The following is a 21,934-nucleotide window of genomic DNA, read 5'->3' as shown; positions in this document are numbered from 1 at the left end:
ATATAAAAATTATCTACTTCCTCTTCGAAATTATAAATAAAAGTATAACCTTCGCTTTCGAATTTAGATATTCTATTATTAGTATTAGATTTATTAATATAGATGTTAATTTAATTAGTATAAGTATAATAGCCGTCCTTATAGAATTATTGTTTATCGAACTATTTATTTTAATGATAGAAGCGAATACTATTATTACCCGAATAATTACTATAATAATTATTTTAATTAAATTTACTACTAAATTTATTATTTCTAAATTTATTACTATGTTTTTTATTATTAAACCGATTATTAGAACCCTAATTATTAAAACGCTTGTTATTTTTATCCTTCGAATTGTCGTAGTCGCCCCAATAAATAAAGACTTCCCTAAAATTTACTAATACTTCGTTAAAAGTAGTATTAAAGGAGCCTTTATTATAATTGGTACTTATAAGTATTTAGAAAATAGAGTGTAAAGCCTTCGAAAGATTGATTAGCTCGCTACGTACTACTTCGGCCTTTTCTATAATAGCGTCAAGGGGGGATAGCTCAGTTGGGAAGATCTGGGCTTAGTTTACCTTGCGGTTGTTTCCGTAAGGTTGTAGGTTCGAATCCTGCTCCCCTCTCTTCCATCCGATCTTTTCGGCTTAGAATTCTTCCCCCACTCTAAGCACGTCGTTAAACTTACAGGGCTCTCCCTAGTCCAAAACCCTAGGAACCCTACCAAAGTGGATTTGAGTCGATTCTCTACTTTTTGATAAAAGAAATTACCCCGTCCAATAGTACGATAGCTTTTCCGCCCAATTAACGTACAATTCCCTAATAGCAAATAAGGTAATACTTATCCTCGCTTCCGAAATTAGGGCCTTCGGGCCGAAAGAAGACTTTAAGAACGCCGATCGAATCCGTTAGTCCCTTCTTCCCTCTCCCTAAAATATTGCCCTATAAAAGATAGACGGTCCTAGGGCGGTAAAGAAAGGGTGGGAGTAAAAGAGCTAGCTAAAGGAGGACAACGAAGGGAAGGCTTGGGATAAAATGAAGGAAAATATTAGATATAAAGACGCGGGAGGTTTTTATCCGGTATTCGTAGTAGTAGTCTCAGATATACGGTTTTTCCGCCCGGCTTTAAACGACGAAGGACCGCATGCCTAAATAGGCGACTAATTAAATTAGACAGTCAAGCATGAATAAGATCATTATTATAATAGCGTCGACGTAATTGCCAAATTATACGCCCTATTATAGTTTAGCATAATAAAATTTAAATTTTGAATATAAATTATTCTATAAGCGAATATAAAGTTAGAAGTTATTACTATTATCCCATAAACAAATGTATATAAATATTTTTATAGAGTAATCGTGTAGAACGTAATTATTTTTCTTATTTATTTCTGCGGTGAATTTGTACGTATTTAACTATTTCTAAGTTTTATTAGGCGTTACCCCGAAGATTTAATTAAGGGTGTCGGTAATCCTATTAAAATTATTATAAAATTTATTACATTCAAAGCTAGAAAACGTATTAATCTATTAGGAAAGGGTGGCTCTACGTAATAATATTTGAATATTATTAGTAATAACTTCATAATACTTAGTATAAATTAATGAAGCTTCGTAAATAGCATTGAAGAAAAATTTGTAATTGGTATAAATATTAATTTTACCGTTAATATAAATACCTTTCTTCTTCTTATTTCTATCCGTATTAAGATAGAATACTCTAACGTTAAAGAATTTCTATTGAATAATTTTATTATTAAAATTCCCGTTAAATATATAGAAACGTTCGCTAATTTAATTTTCTAATTAATCAATCCTTTTTAATAAATTAAGGATAATTTTATTAAGCGCTCTAGAGTCCGATATTATACTGTTACTACCAAAATTAACTGAATAGTAGAAAGAGTTAATAGAAAGGGATTTAGTAAAATATACTGTTGGTTATTACGGGTTAATAGGCTAAATAAGAATTTAATATAATTAATAGACGAAAAATTAAATTAGAGGCAAATTTTATATTTAAGGAGAAATTTTAGGGATTTAATACTAGGAAGTTTAGACCTAAGGTAGAAGAATTTAATGAACGATATTTTTAATTTATTAGCGGAAATAGTAATTGGGTGGCGGAGTTTATATAATTTATTAACGAGTGGGATAGCCGGGTATTATAGTATTATATGTAATTAAAATAGGATATATCCCGGTTACTAATATATTAATCACTAAATAATCTATATTTAAATAATAGTTTCCGTCCTTCTTAACAGATAAATGGTTAAAAAATAGTAAATTTTATACATTTTTTATTAGGGGCTGCCAATTATTATAGTTAATACGAAAATATTTTAATTAATTAGTAGCGTTAGTGATATATAAGTTTCGGGCCCTAATTATAGTACTATAATATAGTGGTATTATACGCTAATTTTAATTAGTAGTACGGACGGTATTTAGAGCTAGATTATTTTAAGTAATGCGAACAATATATTAGGGAGGTTTGATGAAATAAATTGGAAAAGTATCGGCTATAGTCGGAACGGGTTATTTGAATTAATATTCTTATTATCATTTTATTACGAATTGAATTAATGCCTTCGTTTGAATTATATTAGTAAAGTATATAGTAACCAGGTTAGTAGTAAATTGCTTAGTAAGATTAGTAACGATTTATATAATTGAATTCGCGTGTAAAATAATGGATTCTATCAGAGATATAGGATGAATATTTTGGTTGGCCGGAATTAGTAGTAAGGAAGGCGGTATTAGGATTTAAGTTGGATCGATAGGAGGAATATTAGTTATTTTAATAATATTTAAAAAAAAATTAGTAGAAGCAACGTCGGTTATTCTAATAATATTAGAGAAATTATTAGGAAATTAAAATTAGGAGCCTATTTTAAATACGTTAGTACTAAGAGGAATTAGTATTTTCATAATTTATTTGATTGTATTATTAGTAATTTTACGATTATTAGTTTTGAATTAATTTATATAATTGCGATGATGTTTCTTCTTAAATTAATAGGTTTGATTGTCTTTATCCTTAGAAAATAGTTAAATTTCGTAATTTAGGATAGGATAATTTTTAATTAAGTGGCGATATTTTCGTAGGATAAATTAAATTTCTTTATCGGCTATATTTATATTAATAACCCAATTTATATTGAAGCTTTAATTCTCGTTCTTCGTAACCTAATCTTCTTTAGTAAAGATTTAATTTATTTTATTGAGGTGAAGTTTGGTTGCTTTAATAATAAGATCCTAGGTAATAGCGTAAAGACGTTCTTTATAGTAAAATTACTTTTAGGATACGGTATAGTTAATAATTTACCGCGCCTTATTTAATTATTAGTTATTCTATAATTTAAAAATTGTAATTAGAATAGAATTATTATTATTTGTTATAGTAAAATTATATTTCGAGACTAGTAGGGATAATAAAAGAGTTGTAAAGAAAGGGGAGTTTAAAAAGTTGGAATAGGTAATATATTTAGTCTTGGGATAGTAAGTTTAATAATTGTATTAAAATTATTGAAACAAAGAGTAAATTTCCACCCTTTACAAAAGGAAGAGAGAAAAAGAATAAAGAATAATAAGGTCGGTTTGAAATTGAATTATAGGTACTATTTATTATACGAAAACGTACTTTATAAGTAATATTAATAGAGAATAAGAGAGTAAATAATTAGTTATTAAATAGAGTAATAGTACGTAACGATTGGCGATAATTTTATTAAAGGAAGTAAAGATAATAATTATTAAAAGCCTCAACTTGGAACTTTATATACAATTTTATAAAGCGTAAGTAAGATAAATAATAGGTTGTAAAGTAATAATTAATTAATCCGTTAGTTTTAATAGAGACCGACGGGATGAGTACTCTTATATATTGTAATATGTTTAGATGAGTATGCCTATGCCTGACTTAGCATGTATTACGATAGCGTGGAGACATCTAGGCACCGCCTGAAATATCTCTTGATATTTAAAAAAGGGAACAAGAAGGTTATCGATATAAATTTTAACGAGGAGGAGGTTACTATAGTAATTATAATAGTAGCGGGTAAAAAGTTAGAGGTGCTCGCAAGCTGTATAAGGGTAATAATTATTATAAACGACGATTTTAGCGATAATAGGAGTTCATAAGGGGAGAAGGAGGAAGAGGAGGAGTTGGACATTATATTATAAGCACAGGCCACAATGGCTTTACAATACTATAATAATATATTACAATAATTTGATTATAAAAGAAATATACTGTTGAATGCGCGCAATTGAGACGAACAATTTGAATCTTTTACTATCTTTTTTGCTTGTGTTTTGGTAGAGAAACGGATTGTTAAAGATTCTGACCGTTATAGAGCTTGTACGTTACATGTAAAAAATCCGACTCTTAAAGGGACGATGAGAGTCGGTTGGCTAGCTGTAAGCGAGACCCCCAGAGGGTGGACTCCATACCTAACCGACGAGTAGCTCGTCGTTAAAACCCCCCAACGATCCACTCGTCCAGCACTAAAATCGTACGCTACGCTAGGCGCCGTTGATAGCGTAACGTCTTTCTGTCTCACTTTACTTTTCCCCATCTCTTTCCTTTCTTTTTCTCCTTTTCAACCGTGCCTGAACCAGGGTGCTCATTGGAAGAACCGTGTTTTGTCTGCCCCAAGAACTCACATTGCTTCATCACAACCCCTCCCCCTCAATTCCACTCTCTCCCACTTTCAGCCGGTGGTTGGCCATTCATTGATGAGCTGCTGGGAAATCGAGACTGTCACCTCAGCAAGGGTCGTCGTCGGTTCGGTTCGGTCGGTTGCCCTACCGCTAATTCTCATTCAAATCGGATTTATCCCCCCCTGTCCTGGCTAATTATGTGGTTTGCTGAGGTCTGCATGCCCCGTTGATGAAGGTCTCTCTCCAGATGTAATTGGCTAGTATAGTGTGGGGGATAAATCCGATTTGAATGAGAATTAGCGGTACTTGCCCTCTGAAGCCCCCTTGCCCTTGCCCCTGCACCTCCCCTACTGCGCAGGAGGCATGAAGGGGGTTATTTGCTACTTCCTTGCTCTTCGAGCATTGTGTCTAACTACTGTACGTTAGGTATTCATATGGACTGGGCTGGATTCCCAAAGCGTTGCTCCATGACAAGGCTCCTCCCGAGCCGAAGCAGCCATCGTACCATGTCAAAAATCATAGGCAAATCACTTGCCCAGCGTGGCTTGACCGCTACAATTCGGATGTCACCAAAGACCAGGACCCTAGAGACATAGCAATTGTTCAACGGCCCGAGAGGCCGGCAAATTTAAATACTTACTAGGTATTTATTTCTATCTAGAGATATTGACCAGGTTAGGTTAGGGGTATAATACCGTACTGTATAAGGTTTAGAAGTGAGGCAGGCATGTTCGCCAGGCCCGCCAGGCTTTCAAATGCCGAATTGACAGGGAAAGTGGGAGTGGGATACGGAAATCGTACCATTTTCTTTCCTTTTCTCATACCCTTGGGACATCGAGACTCGACGCTGCCGGCGCCGACGCCGGTGACGCGTAGGCTCTGGGATACTACTTACCTACAGGGATGGGGCGAACCAGACATGGAGCACATTATCAAATCATCATCACCGATCACCGCCACCACGGAGTTGTGTCCCCTGTTACTGCACAACTGAAAAGTTTTTCTGGACATAATCGGATTTATCGAGTATCAACTCCATCGTCAACAGCGAGCAACAGTTCAAAGAAAGCAAGTGCCACTGTCATCCCCACATTCCTCCGACCTCACTACATCGCCAACTTCCCTAAGTGTATTCTTGCGCGCGGAGGATACCAATGTTCTATTGACCGCGGCGGCCTCTGGCCGGCCAAGGGAGCGAGCACTGTTGGTATTTTTGGAACTGTCAGTCAGTTACATACAATGCCTACCTATATGCCTACCGACTACCGTACCTCCTCTCAATATCCGATCGACGTGGTATTCTGAAGTTGATAACCAGAGGACCCCTCCCGCTTTAGTCTTCATTGCCAGTGCCGGTGCCGTGGTTTCCTCATACATACGTGACGATCGAAGGTACCTACAAAGTGTCCAGGCCTGAGGAAAGTGGGAGAAAAGGAGAAGAAACGACGGAGGAAATGAAGTTTAGTCATGACGGGATCAACAGTTATTCCGTACTCACGGTGTGAGTACTTTAAATTGAGCACTCCAGAGTCCAGACATCTACAGATCCATCCATGCATACATAGTTGAAAGTGTAAGTACCGACTAGGAATGTAGTCTAGGGATGTAAAATGCTGGACTCCTTTAGCATCGAAACACCACATACCTCCAGATCGGTCGACGTCGACATCGAAATCGAAATTCACATCGACAGACGTGATGGAATGGGATAGAAAGATAGAACGATGGCGCACCCCAGAGGATGGGAATCGTGAGGCGAAAAAAAGCTATGTAGAAGTGCAGTATCTCCCATCCAGTCTAATCCAGTCCATGTGGTTCCGAACTTCCGGTTGACCCGCCGGACCCAGTTGAACAAACATATGCCGAAGGGACAGTGTAAGTGTAAACTTAAGTGTAGAGGTAAGTGAAGTGAAGATCGTCCTTACCCTTTGTTTTTATCGTCCTTTTCTTGTTACCCGATGATGGGATAGAACGGAAGGGAGTGCATCCTGTACGGTGTGAGTGTCCGTCGGGGCACGAATAGCAGTCCCGATATCCCTACCGAGCCTGCCTACCTAGCTCTTGTCTGGAACGAAGAGGCGTTTTGCAAAATGTGATGTGATGAAGTCTATGTCTGTCCGTTACGACCGGTGGCGTGTGATGGACCAGTCGGGTTGTCTCCTTTCCGGAAGTTATCGGTTATCGTAGGCAACGAAGACGGGAGTTATGGACACTAGCGATGGAAAGAGTGCAGCGAGGGGGAAGCACGGTGTCTTACTTTTATTGAACTGTAGATGTAAGAGATATAAAATTTTGTGGTATTGTCATGGTGAAGATATGTTGAGCTACTTTGAAGAATGAACAGACGTAGTCGGGGGACATTCATTCCAAAGTCTTCTAAACGAAAAACGACCGGTCATTTTCAGATAAAATTGCGAAGGGCAGCACAGGACGTAATGAATGAGCCTTTGAAGATTGGCTATTCGTTCGTGGTGATATTTGAGCGTACGAATGATGCAATGAAGAAAGAATAGGGGTAGAACATGGATAGAGAACAATCACATCGAGGAAGGAGGACGTTGGCGTATGGTAGGAAACGGTCAACGACTCTAGAGACTAGGAAGAATTTCCCGCTTAACTGATGAGCATCTACTCATCTTGGACCCAAAATCATTGACTCGACCGTGTCGTGGGACCGTAGATATTAGTTCTATTGCAGGTTGGCGTAGACACGACAGGTCTAGTGTACCAAGTAGACAATTTGTGGCATTTAACAAGTAATCTGAGCGACAAACTACAAGACCTTGAGCTATTGCTATGTTCTACTGATTAACCCTGCATAGTCTAATGCTTCTTACTTGTCTTGTGCTGTCAGGTCCAACAAGAACGGCTTGTCAAGAGCCTGTCATTGTGAAATATCCAAGTGAGAGACATAGGGTTGACACTTTTTCCGGGATTTAACCGTGAGGCCGGCGTATACTCGACGTGAAGTCAGGGGCTTTGAACCCAGACACATATAATGAGTGCGAGAACTTCTGACAGAGACCAACATATCCGCAAGGCCCTTCGTGACGGCTTTCCTCAGTTACACACGTCTGCTTCAATACCCAGGCTCATCATTCCAGTACTCCGTCTCGTGGAAGACCCTACAAGGAGAAAAATATCAGCATTACGATGTCCATGACAAACCCTTAGTATCAAGAAAGGAAAAAAAAAAAAAACTCACTCAGATCCCGTAGCATAAAACTCCCAACCAAAAGTCATCCTAATAAACTGCTGCAAATGACTAGCCACCTTGATAGCCCCCACATCCGTAGGGTGCCACTGGGGCCCGATATCGTTATGCTGCATGATGCCCGTGGTATTGAAGTAGTGCACGAACGGCGCGGTTCCCTTGCCGGTCTTCGAAGTCTTCTTGGTCACTCCGTCGTATACGATCGGATTCCGGAGGTAGTCGTCTGAGTTAAACCACTTGTACATCTGGTAGATCTCGTTGACGAAGCCCTGGGGCGCGTTGGGGAGGTAGGTGTTTCCGGATTGGTAGAAACCGAGCCAGAGAGACTAGTGTAGGAGAGAATCTGTGTGAGTGGTGTGTGCAAAGTGAGAAATGGAGGGGTTGAGGTGGTGAAAGTAGACATACCATGACCACGACTTGGGCCTTGGGCCACTTGCCGTGGACACCTTGGATGATCTTTGTCAGGGCGTCGATGTAGGTAGTTATGGAAACGTTGTTGTGTGAGTTTTGGTCGTTGGTTCCGATGTTGATGACAACTATGTCGGCGGCTGGGCGCTTGCTGAAATCCCATGGCTCGGGGTTGTCTGGAACAGGTGTCAGACCACATCTACATGATGAGAGTTCCAAAGGTACAGATGAAGTTTCAAACCTACCTCCATACATGACAGATGCCCTGTAGCTCGTATCTGATGTATAGAACCATTGATGGACCTGCCCTCGAGGGTTACCCCAACAGTCTTGATCCGCCGCGCAGATGCCTGGATATGCGGTTATACTGTATTCTGTGTTTCCTAGTCCCGCACCCAGCCCGCTGTTTCCTCCTGTCAGTACTTTTCTTTGATGTATAGGACTCGATGCTCAAGGCCTCTATAAAGAAATAAAACTTACTATGCCCAACTCGATAGTCCCTCGTACGAGGTATACATGCCCGAAGCAAGGCTGTCACCGATGACTTCGATACGACGACCATAGTCCGGAATCTTAATCAGCTTCTCGCCCTCAGCAACATGAACGGCCTCGATCTGGATCCTGTATGCCCAGTTCGTCACTCGCAACTCAAATGTGGAGGGACTTATGGGCGCGGTCAAGTCAGACCCTGGGGTCTCGGGAGACACAAAGAGGTGTGTACCGCCCACCGTGACGTTGGTAAAGATCCAATCCAGGCCGGAGATGCGGTACCCAACTAGAACTCCATCGCTGGTCCAATTCCCGAAAGTGACTGCCACGGTTTGTCCAGTATATCCGAACTTGATTCCCGGGGCCCTATACGACCATTAGCACGTACTTGGTACTAAGGGTACACAAACAACTTACGACCACCAGGAGACATATCTGGAGTCCCATCGTCCCTTGTAAGAGATCTCGCTAGCATTTCGTGGGTACGTGGTCAAGGAGTATGACGACGGGTCGATCCGACTGTTGGGGAAGTTGGTGATCCGTGGCTGGCCGTTCTGTAGGATAGTGGCCGAGACTGACAAGATACTCAGGCCAAATATGGCCAGTCTTGATAGTGACCACATAATGCTATATGTTGATATCACCCAGCGGGCAGCCGAATGATGATGGCCCGGGAAGTCAAGTTTGCCTACAAGAAAAAATCCGACATGACTTCTCCGAGGGAAGGAGCGGATACTTTCATTTTATATCCTCGGAAGGAGCAGCCCGGGTCAAGAGCTCATGGGCTTCGAACAGTGACGGGCCCGGAAGGAGAGGACGGATGTCATTGCAGCCAGCCCGATAGCCTTGCATTCGGCGTCGCATCGCTTGATGTTGATATTTTGACTTTTTGTGAGAAAAAATAGTTTTTGCCTTAGCCCTGCATCCCTCGTCTTGCTTCATAACCATGGAGCTACACTGCGGTCACCAGTACATGTGCTTTGTCTACTGTTCTTGGGCCACCGGTGTAACCGAACCGGCATGAACCATAGTAGGACAACATGAGAACGAGGCGCCTTGCGTACCCAAGTAAATCGACTAGATTGATGAAGATACGCCGAACTCGACGGGAAAACTAACCAGTCTTCCTACACTCCTCCCTCAACGCCACTGTGATTGCGAATATCCACGGCCTGGAGTGCCGCTGACCTCGGAAGAGAGCGCTCCGGTTGCCCCGATTGAGGACTCAGAGGGCACCTTTAGCAAGATAATACCGGTGGGATTCCGGTTGACGGGTCTCGTTGAAATCCCAAGGCTTTGCGGATGCCTAATCGCTCGTATACGTATACAAAGCGCGCGAGGGTCCAGATGTGGCGCACAGAGGTTGATGTCATCATGATGATCAGCCTCAGGTTGATCGTGTCGTGCTTTGATCGGATGCGTGGATGCAACCAAAGATCGTTCCATCCATGGACACTCATTGCCGCATCTCCTGAATGTTTGTCAGATGCTTACATTTCGACGCCGGCTTGAAAAAGCGCACAAAAGGTTGGCTGGTTGACACCCCTCAAGTCTGGTAATGGGGGACTTGGCAGCCGGTGGTGTATCAAACAGGGGGACTGTCTAATCTTGTCTTTCTGACCGATCAACACACACCTTTTTAACCACCAACCCGTTTCGTTCGGTTCGCTATTCACCGGTACCTGTCAATCAATCGCTGTCCATGGAGGTGCGCAGTCATTTCTGCTTCGAACACCCATTGATGGGCTTGAAAAACAAACAGAGCCCATCACCGATATTCTAGTTCTGCCCAAAGCCGGACCGTCAGAAACCCAGACCTCGTCTTTACCCCGGACGGGAGGCGCTTCTGTGCATGTCTCGGAGCGCGTCGCAGATTGTCCCGGGAAGGCAAAACGGTATGCAGGCGTGAAGAGACGGCCAAGTTCGCTGACGGCGTCAGGTCCCACCACCCTACTTAACTCTTATATCCGACAACAAGGAAGGTCAGGGTGTGCCGACACCATCACATTTCCAAAGAGCGCGGGATTTTGGTGGAGGGCAGCAGCTTCAGCGGTTCCCTTCGGATTGCATATCACCAACAAGGAGGAGGAGGGAGGGCATTGAGGACTCACACCGACCCCGACGCCGATACCGACCCTGACGGCCTTCCTCGTTACATCTTTTCCGTCGCATCGAAACCCCAATCCCCGCCGCTACTGTCACTCCCAGCCAGGCCTTGCTTCTGATGAGCTCGATTGTGACGCGCATCTAGACGGGTTTGCCTCCACTCGCGAGACAGGACAATGAAGTCGTGCGCGCAACGGACGTCGACGACGCTCAAAATAGTGGCGGTGCCGTGCCGACTGGAATCCAACAAGTGTCAACAGTGTCAAGGCTCAAGACGAGCGTTGCGCCGACGCCGTCCAAAGACCACCTCTACTACGTTTACCCCGCAGCGCCGACCCCCGGGGTCCCTCGGTAAACAGCGGTTTGGCACATCGCCTTGCAGGTTGCAGCTCCGACCTCTATGTATGGGAGATACCGAGTTTTTCGAAATCGAGACCGAGAACTTTGCACGTGCTGCCAACCCCCATTGCGCCGTGTCCCCCGGTGGGACTCCGGCCCCCTTTCGCGATTGGACGCCGAAGTCCACGATACCGTGTCCGAGCCCCGAGCCTACTCGCACGCTCCAATCCGCCGACCTACCGAATCTCACCCGCCGGACGCTAGCCATTCCTGGCCTTGAATCCTCCATTGGCCTACAACACACCACGAAGCAGCACGATTCGCGATTCGCGATTCCTCACTTCCGGTATAACATCGATACCTCTTTAACGCGGGGAGCAGATCCTCGGATCCGCAAACCGCACCGCACCGGCCCCCGCGGCGTATCAGACCATTGTTGGGATTGTGGTACATTAGCCGTCTTACTCCGTCATGTCGACCTCCTCACACGTCCCGGAGAACGCCGTGCCTGACACGCAACTAGGACTCAGCAACGAAGAGATACAACTACTACGACATGGCCAGCAAACCGTGGCGGCCGCAGGAGGGGGCGGCGGTGGCGGATCGACCTCGTCCCGCGCAGCGAGCCGTGCCTCGTCCCAAGGTCTGCTCGTCATGGACCCTTCCTCTCTGGCCGCTCTAGGCCGGCACTTCGACCGGGTCATGCAGCGCATCCAGCAGCAGCTCGAGTACCTAATAGAGCAGTCGCAGCAGGTCAACCTGGAGGTGTACGACCGCGCGGGAAACCTGGTCGATAACGCCGACAGGGAGATTGCGCGGTACCATAGCCTCATGGCCCAGATCGACGAGCTCGAGCTGGATTTTGACCGCATAGCTCATATTCGGGAGATTGTGGCAGGGTTTCGGCAGCGCGCCGAGGACTTGGAGCGCGAGCTGGAAAGGTCGGGGAGTGGCTCGTCGCGCAGGGATCGCCATGGACATGGACACCGGCACTCGTCGCATCGCAGTCATGGACATCATTCGAGCTCTGGGAGGCAAAGGAGTTGAGCCAGCCGGAATCAGGAAGAACCAGAAATTCAAAGGTGGATTGTTCTGGCAGATCGCTCACTCATTGACGGGCTATATTGCGGACCACAACCCCAATGGAACTGGAAGAAGGAGATAACCAAAAGAGGACGATGATACGCAAGTTAATCGCAATGGACTCAACAACTACAACCACACATCAACGAAAAAAGTCGGAGGAAATCCATCCTCCATGTTATGAAACGAATAGAAGGACCAGGTCCCGCGACCATAGGCAAAAACATGTTATGAAATCATTTGGGCGTTAGGGGTATCATCAGGGAGCATAGCTAGCGAATTTGATGTACACGTGTTTAAGCTCTCGCCATTTATGAACATCAAAGTTGGGGCGGAGGAAAACAGCACCGCCAATACCAAAGGGCAGAGGCATACCTAAAACCATCACGTTGAATTTATTAAAAGCGGGCACTCATGGACGAACTGGCGTGGCTTATCATGGCTTAGCCAGGTGCATTCTCGCTCTTTTCTTTCTATCTCTGTACTTTCTTGTATACCTATGGTCATGTAAAAAACATGTGTTCATGAGTTATGCTGCTACGAATGTACTAGCCAAGGGTCAGAGGGCATGAACCTCCATAATGAGACATCTGTGCCATAATCGACCTCCAAGCGATCGATAGGTGAGAGTGTTTAACTGTAGTCCCGTCGACCATAGAGATGGACATCCACGACTAAGAATGATAACAATGACCTCTCCAAGTGACAGTGTCAACCTCGTTTATCTCTCACTGACCACCCATCTCCTCATCCTCATCACTCATCTCCTCATCCGAACTGCGATAAAGCACCACCACCTTATTATCCTCCTTCATCTTCCTCCTATACCTCCCCGCCGCACTAGCGCGAACCCTCGTCTCCGTATCCAACTTCTCCTTCGCCTCCGCAGCGAGCTCCTTCATGGTGTGCTTAACATTCTTGGAAAGAATCCCCATCCACCCGGAGTGCGGCTTGCACTTCTTCTTGGTGCACATGCCCGCCGTCAGGGGATCGATCTTAGTTCCAACACCATTGATTCCGTTGTGGCGGCCTGGACCACTGACCCCATCCACACTACCATCATCTTCGTCCTCCTCCTCGTCTTCGTCGTCTTCATCGTCTTCTCCATCCTCGTGCTTAACATGGACTTGCGAAGACAACAAAGCCAACAAGTCCAAAGGCGCCTCCAACCGTCCCCTCCCAAAAATCGCCTCTCCCTCGTCGCTCTTCAAAAAGACGCTGAACGCGTGGATGGCCCCGACCGTGTCCAGACGGGTGTCGTAGCCGCACAGGTCCTTAGCCGTGCCCTTCCCCGCCATGATGGCCGCCTCCCGCCGCTTCACCGCCATGTCGAGCAGCTGGAGCATCTTCTTACAGAGCCCAATCTCCTCGCCCAGCGCGTAGCGGTCGGCGGCGGAGCGGTCGAGGATGGACCGCTCTTCTGGCGTGAGGACTACACTGAGGTCGGCGGTTTTCCAGAAGTTGGGGGGGACGCCTGTGAGTGTGGGTTAGCTTGGTGTACTTGGGGGAAAGGGGGAAGTAGGTTTGTGGGTGGTTTAAAGGGGGCGGAGGGTTGGAGTGGATGAAAAGGTGAGTAAGATGGTGGATGTAGGATAATAAAGCTGCAGTGAGACGGGGGAAGAAGGTGAAAGTTGACTGAAAGATGAATAAACTGGTGTGAGCACCACATACCAAAAGGTTCATCCCCAAGATGCCATGGCGGATCTTCATGGCCTGGCTTTCTCTCTGGAGGATTTAGAAGTCCCATAAACTCCTGCCGAGTCAAGTTGTCCATGCCCACCTCTCTTGTTCGTGGCAGCGTAGCAACCAGCTGATCCCACCAGGCGTTGCAATGTTCCGGCGAGCAGAAAATGCTGCGCTCCTCTTTGGCATCCTCGTAGATTTTCGCCGGCTGGTTGCACCTATCGAGCGAGCACATCTTCTTGTACCGAGTGACCAAGCCACGGCCGGGGACGCTGCACCTGGGACAGATATATCTCTGCACCAGGTTCTCACCCGTGTACTTGTCCATGTTGATACACTCGCCATGGAACCAGTCCTCGCACCGGTCACATGCTATCATGAACCGATGGTTGTCAGGTCCCCCGCAGATACAGTACGGTCCGCTGTCCGACTCGCTCATCCCGCTGCCTCCTCCATCTTGCCCTCCGACTAGGCTGCCAGCTAGGCTGCCGCCGTCGTCAATTTCGTCTGGCAGACTCGCCGCCGATGTGTCGATCTTCTTCCTGGTTCCGCCTCCTCCTATTGTTGCTGCTCCCTTGGCCGTGCTTTTCTTAGCCCCTCCGCCCGCTGCCCGTGCCCGCTTGGGTGCCTTGATAGTGGTTGCAGTACCCCGCCTCCTCGACTTTGGCGTTTTTGATGATGTTGTCTGTGACTTGGCCATGGTTGCTGGTGATCCGAATCTGTCATCACCCATCATATGGTCGCCGTCCTCGTCGCTGCTGGGGTGTTCCGAGTCATTGTAGAGGCGACGGTCACCTTGGTGTGAAACATCATCGTTGATATAGTGAGACGCGGGTGAAAACGACATTTTGTTCTTGTTGGTGTTGGTGCTCTTAGTTGTTTGCTCACTCCCGGCGACCGAAGGACTGCTTTGTCTCCCGCTTTCATCCGTTGTTGGGCTGGCTGCTGCCTCTGATGCGGCCGGTTCAAGAGTAAAGAAGGAGTTTGAAAATGAGGAGGCCATCCTGGTGGATTTTGTATGATTTAAAATGCTAACAATTGTTACTCAACCTGCGTGGCAGTTGCAGTGGCAGCTACCGCCAGTTCACCCAAACTACGGGTGCAGGTACCAACCTGGAGGCAACCTGAACTACCAGTATCAAATCCAGCAGGTGTCCGGCCGCAGTGCAGAGAAAACACTGATTCGTGCTTAACTTTCGACGCACGGCAACTTGATGCCAATTGACTACCAAAACAAAGAAGCTCAACCGGTAGTAGTAACACGCTTGAGTAATATCTTCAGGGGTGATACTGTTTGAGTGATAGTGACCCTGGCGTGAGAATTGGGATCGGGATAGGGATGAAGGTGGTTTGAGTGAACGCGATCCAAAGACGTCTAACAGCATACCAAAGGCTTGGCAATACTCGTTAAGTGCATAGCGTGTTAACCCGACGACCCCGAGCTTTAGTACCCCACTTTATTTTTCTGACGCGGGACGGGACCTGGAACAGCTTGAGCACAGGCCGTGCCGACTGCCGCCCGTATTGCGTGGGGAGATTTTGCGCTGCAAGCTCCGGAGCTCCCCCGTTAGCCCTCCAGGTCACCTCCCCGTCATCTGTCATCCGGTCCGCCTCGGGTTTCGCAAGTCAACATTCGAAATTCCATTCCGAGTATCAACCACAACAATACCACCGTTCGAAATAATCATGTCGCACGCCATTGCGCCCATGCGCACCTTTTCCAGTGTCCTCTCCAGGACCCCCGCGAGGCAATGCCAGCGGTTCATCTCGACAGCTAGAACCGCCCGCCCTACCGTCCCGAGACTCCAAGCCCAGCCCCAACAGCCATTGGCGCAACGCAGAACTTACAAGACCGTCGAGGAAGCAAAGAGCAAATACCGTTCGGGAGTACGTTTGCGTGTCGTCGACTAGACGCATCTTCCGCCCTCACATTCCCTACGGCAACAATCAGCTGACACTAGCGACTGTTGCGGGCAGCCCTTTTCCTGGAAGGCCGGCCTTCTCTTCGTCCTCACCGGCGCCGGCTTGCTATGGTACTTTGAGCACGAGAAGCAGCGTATGCAGCGTAAGAGGATAGCCGATGCGGCCAAGGGTGTTGGCAGGCCAAAGGTCGGCGGCCCCTTCGAGCTGATCGACCATAACGGCAACCCTATGACGGAGAAGGACCTCAAGGGTCGCTATTCTTTGGTATGTTGATTTCGACATAACCCATTCTACTACACTGCCCTTGCGCTTTCAAGCTCGCTGACAAAACCCCACACTCGCTTCACAGGTCTACTTCGGCTTCAGCCACTGCCCCGACATCTGCCCCGAGGAGCTCGATAAGATGGCGGCCATGTTCGAGAAGGTGGAGGCCGAGCGTCCCGATGCTCTCAAGCCTGTCTTCGTCACCTGCGATCCGGCGCGCGATACCCCCCCGGTGCTCAAGGAGTACCTGGCCGAGTTCCACCCCAAGTTCATCGGCTTGACGGGCACATACGACCAGATCAAGGCCATGTGCAAGGCATACCGCGTCTACTTCAGCACGCCCTCCAAGGTTGAGCCTGGTCAGGACTACCTTGTCGATCACAGCATCTACTTCTACCTGATGGATCCCGAGGGCGACTTTGTCGAGGCCCTCGGTCGCCAACACTCGCCCGACCAGGCCGCCAAGGTGATCTTGGACCACATGAAGGACTGGCAGGGTAAGTGGAGGAAGGATTAAGCGGACCTCTGACTTGATATAAGTCACAAAAGACAGAGTGTAGAAAATGTGTACGATAAGTCTACTTCGGGACCTGTATATTGAAGGATCTTTTGTGTTGGACAGCGATACCTGGGATGTGGTGTCACAAAGCCAGGATGTTCCGATTTGGATATCCGTCAGACGGGGCTCATGTTGTCCGTCGCCTTGGGCTTTCTTTCTGGTTTTCCGTGCACACTAAAATTACACGTAAAACTATACGGGTTTGATGATCAGGCAGAGTGTTTGGCAAAAACTCTGGATACGAACCAAGGCCCTTGGCAACCATCCAGCTACAGGCCAACATGTAAGGCAACTTAAGTCCTTGACACGGCATAATAGGCAAACCATGGTATTCCATCAAACGTTTGAAGTAAAAAGGATCAGCAGAACGGCACGTGGTACAATTAGTCGCGTGTCAGCCGTGGCACAAATATTTACAGTACGTACACTACTCGGTAGAATGGGCAACGGAGCCTGCCGTATCTTATCGGATCTTACGTCATGGTCAGCACGTGCGGTTCCGAAGCTGTGGTGAGCGTAGACGGTGGGGTCGCCGTAGTGCGGTGGTCTCATCTTGATTCGTGCCTTTCTCTTTTTTTTTCCCCATGTTCCAACCATTGGCTGCGCCTGCTGCTGCGCCTACTGCGCCAACGAGAAAGGGCCCTGGATTTCTTTTGCTCTTTCCTGCGATAGGTTCCCCCACGCCGAGTCCCTTGCAGTTACCCCAAATCCCATCTTTTTGTGTTGAGGAAAATGCTCTTCCTTGTTTCCATGTGATACGGAAAGTTCAGGTCATACGTAAGGTACAATATGGGAAGGAGGGAAGACGACTAACACGGCTGGGCAGTACAGTAGATAAGGACTTGGGAAGGAGACGGGATGTCCCATACCTCTTTCATACACTCCAGCTCCTTCTATCGTTGGACCGTGGAACCCGAAACGCATAAATCAGGCATCTTATCCCTAAACAACACTTTGACTGACTCCTCGCAATCTATTCATTATCTTTGCCTTCACAAAGTGTCTCATATCGGAGTATATTTACCATTTACGATCTTGGCCGAGACTCATAAGCAATAAGCACGCGTTGGTTTTCCCTCTTAAGTTCATCTCCGGCGTGATCTTCGGGGCCCAGGGCAGCAAACGCACCCCCTCCAGCCGACTTCCAGGCACACACTACCCACTCCAGTCGCCGACTATCATCCCACCCGTGTGGAGCCCCCGCGAAAAGATCGGCTCGGAAGGTCGCAGACGACACACGACACATCTTAAGAAGTCCGTGGTAATCTCGAGAGAAAACTCCTACATTTGATCTCAATCGCGCCATATCGTTTTCGTCTGGACCAACGCGACCGCCATTTAGTTGCGCTGAATTGGGCAAAACCTCCATCTGTTCCATCCGATACCATGTCGGCGCCGTCCTCCGTTAACGGATCCGTGAACGGGTCTGTCAACGGGTCAACGCTCCACCCCAGACGTTCGGCACTCAAATATGAAGGCGACAGCGACAGAGCACACTCTTCAGGCGCATCTGCCAAAGGTTAGTGGTTCCCTGTCTTTGTTTCTTCCTTCTTTCTCTGAGACTTGTTGTACGACCCATGATGCGCCCGCACAATGAGCCACCCTTTATCGTGTGCCACCCCAAGAATAAGCTCTCGCTACCAGAGAAGTCTGACGGTTAAAACGGCTGCCTGGGAGTGAGCGTCGTTCGTCTCATGTATTACAATGTGGATCAGATGAATGGGCCGATGTGGGCATTCCAGCCCATGTCGTGTCAACAAAGGAAGCATGGGGGTGAGTGGGCAGAGCTCACTTTGCCAATCTCGGAAATTTCCGTATATAAAACTCCAGTTCATCCCGGGTTAGAGAGTTGTGGTTAACTTTGCGTAGCTGTGCAGATTGCGGAACCTGAGACTCCTCCTGTTGAAGAGCACCACGTTAAGAAACAGTTCTCTGCGGGCGTAGCCAAAAGACTTGGTGGCCGACCTGCACCCATCTCAAGCCCATCGAGAACCTCACTCGCTTCAGTCACCAGCCAAGCGGACATCGACGACTCGGGCAGTCCGGCTGTACTGACTGCATCACCTGCCCCAATGGATGAGTCTCCGGCACACGGTCCACAAGGTCGCCACCGTAACAAAGTAGACAGGATCAGTGAGCGACTGGTCGCCCAAGTAGCGGAATGGATTCAGCATGAAAAAACTAAGCGGGAAACCAGGAAGACGATGAAGGTTCTTCGACGGCGCAAGACACCACCCATCCATGTGAACGGAGAGCCTACCGCCTCCTCGCCTACCCGCCCTCGTTCGGATTCCATCAGTTCAGACTCGAGCGAGGTTTCTTTGGACAGACTGCAGAAGATCCTCGATGTCGGCATGTCTGCTCTCGGCCTTGACCAAGTCCCGCAGCTAGGCCCCCGTCTTGGACGCAGACGATCTAGGAGGAGTCTCAAGGCGCCTCCTGCCCGCACAGCCTCTTCCGACACGGAATTCTTCGATGGCGATGTCGTTGTTCCCAGCTGTGACGTGTTCCTCGACAACTCGAAGACCATGAGTTATTCGGGCGGGAAGGCCACCACCGAGGATACGCCTTCGCAGGCCAGCCGTAGCAAAGAGAAGGAGAAGCAGGCTTGGCTCACGTTCAAGAACGAGATCATCAGGCTGGCACACACTCTCAGGTTGAAGGGGTGGAGGCGCATTCCGCTCAACGGTGGTGAGATGATCTCTGTTGAGCGACTCAGCGGAGCACTGACGAACGCTGTGTATGTGGTGTCACCGCCTCCCGAGTCTGTTTTGCCTCCGCAGGAGGGTAAGAAGCAGCCGGAAAAGGTCTTGCTCAGAGTCTACGGTCCGCAAGTTGAGCATTTGATCGATCGAGAAATCGAATTGGGCGTCCTCAAGCGTCTGGCGAGAAAGAAGATCGGTCCTCGGTTGCTTGGTACCTTTTTGAACGGCCGCTTCGAGCAGTACTTCAACTCCACCACGTTGACGCCAGAGAATCTTCGTGAGCCCGAAACATCCAGGCAAATCGCCAAACGCATGAGGGAGCTCCATGACGGCGTTGAGCTTCTTGAGCATGAAAAGAATGAAGGTCCTGGTGTCTGGAGAAACTGGGATAAGTGGCTCGACCAGGCTGAAAAGACGGCCATGTACCTCGACAACCAGGTTGCGGCCGAGCTTCACAAGACCACTCGTCACAAGGAAACTTGGAAGACAAGGGGTTTTGTCTGCGGTGTCGAGTGGCCCGTGTTCAGACAGATGGTTCAGAAGTACCGCATGTTCCTGGAGGACTATTATGGCAGCCCTACCAAAATTAGGGAAAAGCTGGTCTTTGCCCACAATGATGTTTGTCCACCCCATATCCTGTTATTCCCTCAAGAAAATTACTGACCAGAAATCTAGACTCAATACGGAAACATTTTGCGCATCCGGCCCGACGATAAGAAGTCGCCTTTGCTGCAGCCCGCCAACGAGCACAAGCAGTTGATCGTCATCGATTTCGAGTATGCCGGAGCGAACTTGGCCGGCCTGGAGTTTGCCAATCACTTCTCCGAATGGACCTACAACTATCACGATCCTGTTACGCCACACCTTTGCGACACTACCAAGTATCCAACCCTGGAGCAGCAGCGGCGGTTCATCAAGGCATACGTGGACCACCAGCCGAAGTTCCCTTCGGTACCTGGTGCATCAACACCATCTGTGACACCGTCAGGCACGGGCACGCCTAGGCCCGGCATGCTTCAGAGCACCAACTCGGCAAGCTCCATCGTGGACTTCATGCTGGACGCCCGCGTGCCGCCAGGCGGGTGGAAAGAAGAGGACGCTCGTCGCGAGGCCGAGTCAGAGAAGAGGATCAAGGAACTCATGGAAGAAACCCGGCTCTGGCGGGTTGCCAACAGTGCTCAATGGGTGGTATGGGGCATCATCCAGGCAAAGATTCCCGGACTGACCGATGGGGCGAAAGACGTGGTAACGGCGCCGGATGGCAGCGTGCCTGACGAGGAGCTGGAGGCGGAAGAGGAGGCCGATGCGTTCGACTACCTGGGCTACTCGCAGGAGAGGGCCTTTTTCTTCTGGGCGGACTGTGTACACCTTGGGCTTGTCACGGAGGAGGAGTTGCCGGAGAATGTTCGTTCCAGGCTCAAGTTTGTTGAGCAGTGATGAGGCCTCCAAGCTCTCTCCACAGAACAGAAAAGAGGAGGTGATATCGGCAGGTATAAAAGATGGAGATGAGGGGGCGAAGAACAACAGGTGGGTTAAGGCCAGCGCATACCTTAGGTAATAGGCAGTGGCTAGGCCCAGCCAAGTGGCCCGACCTTTATGCTATCGAGCTCTTACATGCGTACATAGCCGTACGTAGCTTGACGGCCTCCTGCGATGCGAGGGCGTTAAACGGGACCTGCATAGCCAGCCAGGGCTGCATAGCGTAGCAGTTGTTAGTCCAATGATATCCAATAGCGGTACATCTACATACGAAGCATGCGGAGTGCGGATTGATATAGCTGGAGCTCTATTCTCACCGTTGTGAAGATCAACATTTATGTCGAAGTCTATTACACATTGTATTCCAACATGGGCGTTGTAACGCAAGTACGTACCCTCTAAATGATTACCTTTGGAAAGTGCACAGTCCAGATAATGAAGCCTCCCCGCTTTGAAGCGGTTCATCTCGACTTTCAATTGACTTTTTGAGAGCCCCACAGTAGTGTAAGTGCCCGGTGCCCAATTGACGATGCCAAGACACGACGACTTCCACTTGTGTTCAGTTTCCTTCCTTCTTGCCCATCCATTTTGTCCCCCATTTTTCTTCTTCGCTTGAAAAAGATAAACGGAACTCGGCCCATCGTACACAGGGCTCTGGCACGACTAACCTTTTTCTTCTATGTCTTGCCGACTCTAGTCAGATTCTCCGCGTTACATGGCGTGTGATATCCGGAGACACCAAAGGCCCAACAAACGCGCGCAAACCACCAATGTCCACGTAGATGGAAAGCGGGTGGCTGGCAAGGCTGGTCGCGGTTCGCCCAACCACCAATACGAAGCCATTCGGGCAGCGTCCTTCCCAACCTCCACAGAAATTGTCACAGGGCGAGCAGGGCGAGAGATGGCCAAAAGGTACAAACGCATTAGCTCCCTCTGATAATAGCTCCCTTTCATGCTTCTTGCAGCTGGCATGAATGTATCTTTTCTCTATTCGACGACGTCAAAACGCTGAGCTGGTCAATTGGT

General features: G+C 47.8%; 5 protein-coding genes and 1 pseudogene across 6 annotated transcripts; 4 read left to right on the top strand and 2 right to left on the bottom strand.

Moving 5' to 3' along the window:
• Positions 1 to 523: 523 nt before the first annotated feature.
• Positions 524 to 611, top strand: B0H65DRAFT_t58 (annotated as a pseudogene). Its single transcript has one exon. The product of its transcript is annotated as a tRNA-OTHER (tRNA).
• A 6,787-nt stretch (positions 612 to 7,398) lies between these two features.
• Positions 7,399 to 9,648, bottom strand: B0H65DRAFT_28917 (SGNH hydrolase-type esterase domain-containing protein). Its single transcript, XM_062822986.1, has 6 exons — positions 9,185 to 9,648; positions 8,759 to 9,133; positions 8,524 to 8,681; positions 8,276 to 8,454; positions 7,862 to 8,196; positions 7,399 to 7,781 (listed from the first exon to the last, which is right to left on the bottom strand). Exons 1-6 carry the CDS (start codon positions 9,388 to 9,390, stop codon positions 7,736 to 7,738), a joined length of 1,299 nt encoding a protein of 432 aa, XP_062686291.1. The 5' UTR covers positions 9,391 to 9,648; the 3' UTR covers positions 7,399 to 7,735.
• A 2,035-nt stretch (positions 9,649 to 11,683) lies between these two features.
• B0H65DRAFT_563255 (uncharacterized protein) lies at positions 11,684 to 12,627 on the top strand (the record flags this gene model as incomplete). The annotated part of the gene is made up of 1 exon (XM_062830227.1): positions 11,684 to 12,627. The coding sequence occupies one exon, from the start codon at positions 11,684 to 11,686 to the stop codon at positions 12,257 to 12,259; it is 576 nt and encodes a 191-aa protein (XP_062686290.1). The 3' UTR covers positions 12,260 to 12,627.
• B0H65DRAFT_28931 (uncharacterized protein) lies at positions 12,628 to 15,118 on the bottom strand. The gene is made up of 2 exons (XM_062822989.1): positions 13,967 to 15,118; positions 12,628 to 13,769 (listed from the first exon to the last, which is right to left on the bottom strand). Exons 1-2 carry the CDS (start codon positions 14,979 to 14,981, stop codon positions 13,024 to 13,026), a joined length of 1,761 nt encoding a protein of 586 aa, XP_062686289.1. The 5' UTR covers positions 14,982 to 15,118; the 3' UTR covers positions 12,628 to 13,023.
• Positions 15,119 to 15,455: 337 nt separating this feature from the next.
• Positions 15,456 to 17,135, top strand: B0H65DRAFT_450081 (SCO1/SenC-domain-containing protein). The gene is made up of 3 exons (XM_062825987.1): positions 15,456 to 15,865; positions 15,956 to 16,165; positions 16,251 to 17,135. The coding sequence occupies exons 1-3, from the start codon at positions 15,665 to 15,667 to the stop codon at positions 16,680 to 16,682; spliced, it is 843 nt and encodes a 280-aa protein (XP_062686288.1). The 5' UTR covers positions 15,456 to 15,664; the 3' UTR covers positions 16,683 to 17,135.
• Positions 17,136 to 17,880: 745 nt separating this feature from the next.
• Positions 17,881 to 20,945, top strand: B0H65DRAFT_28841 (kinase-like domain-containing protein). Its single transcript, XM_062822975.1, has 3 exons — positions 17,881 to 18,243; positions 18,594 to 20,047; positions 20,105 to 20,945. The coding sequence occupies exons 1-3, from the start codon at positions 18,111 to 18,113 to the stop codon at positions 20,864 to 20,866; spliced, it is 2,349 nt and encodes a 782-aa protein (XP_062686287.1). The 5' UTR covers positions 17,881 to 18,110; the 3' UTR covers positions 20,867 to 20,945.
• The last annotated feature ends 989 nt before the right edge of the window (positions 20,946 to 21,934 follow it).

This window comes from Neurospora tetraspora (assembly GCF_033439725.1).
Source record: "Neurospora tetraspora strain CBS 560.94 chromosome Unknown B0H65scaffold_1, whole genome shotgun sequence".
In the NCBI taxonomy this organism is placed as follows: Eukaryota; Fungi; Ascomycota; class Sordariomycetes; order Sordariales; family Sordariaceae; genus Neurospora; species Neurospora tetraspora.
Note: the sequence above shows the minus strand (reverse complement) of the source record. Positions and strands in the feature narration are given on the sequence as shown.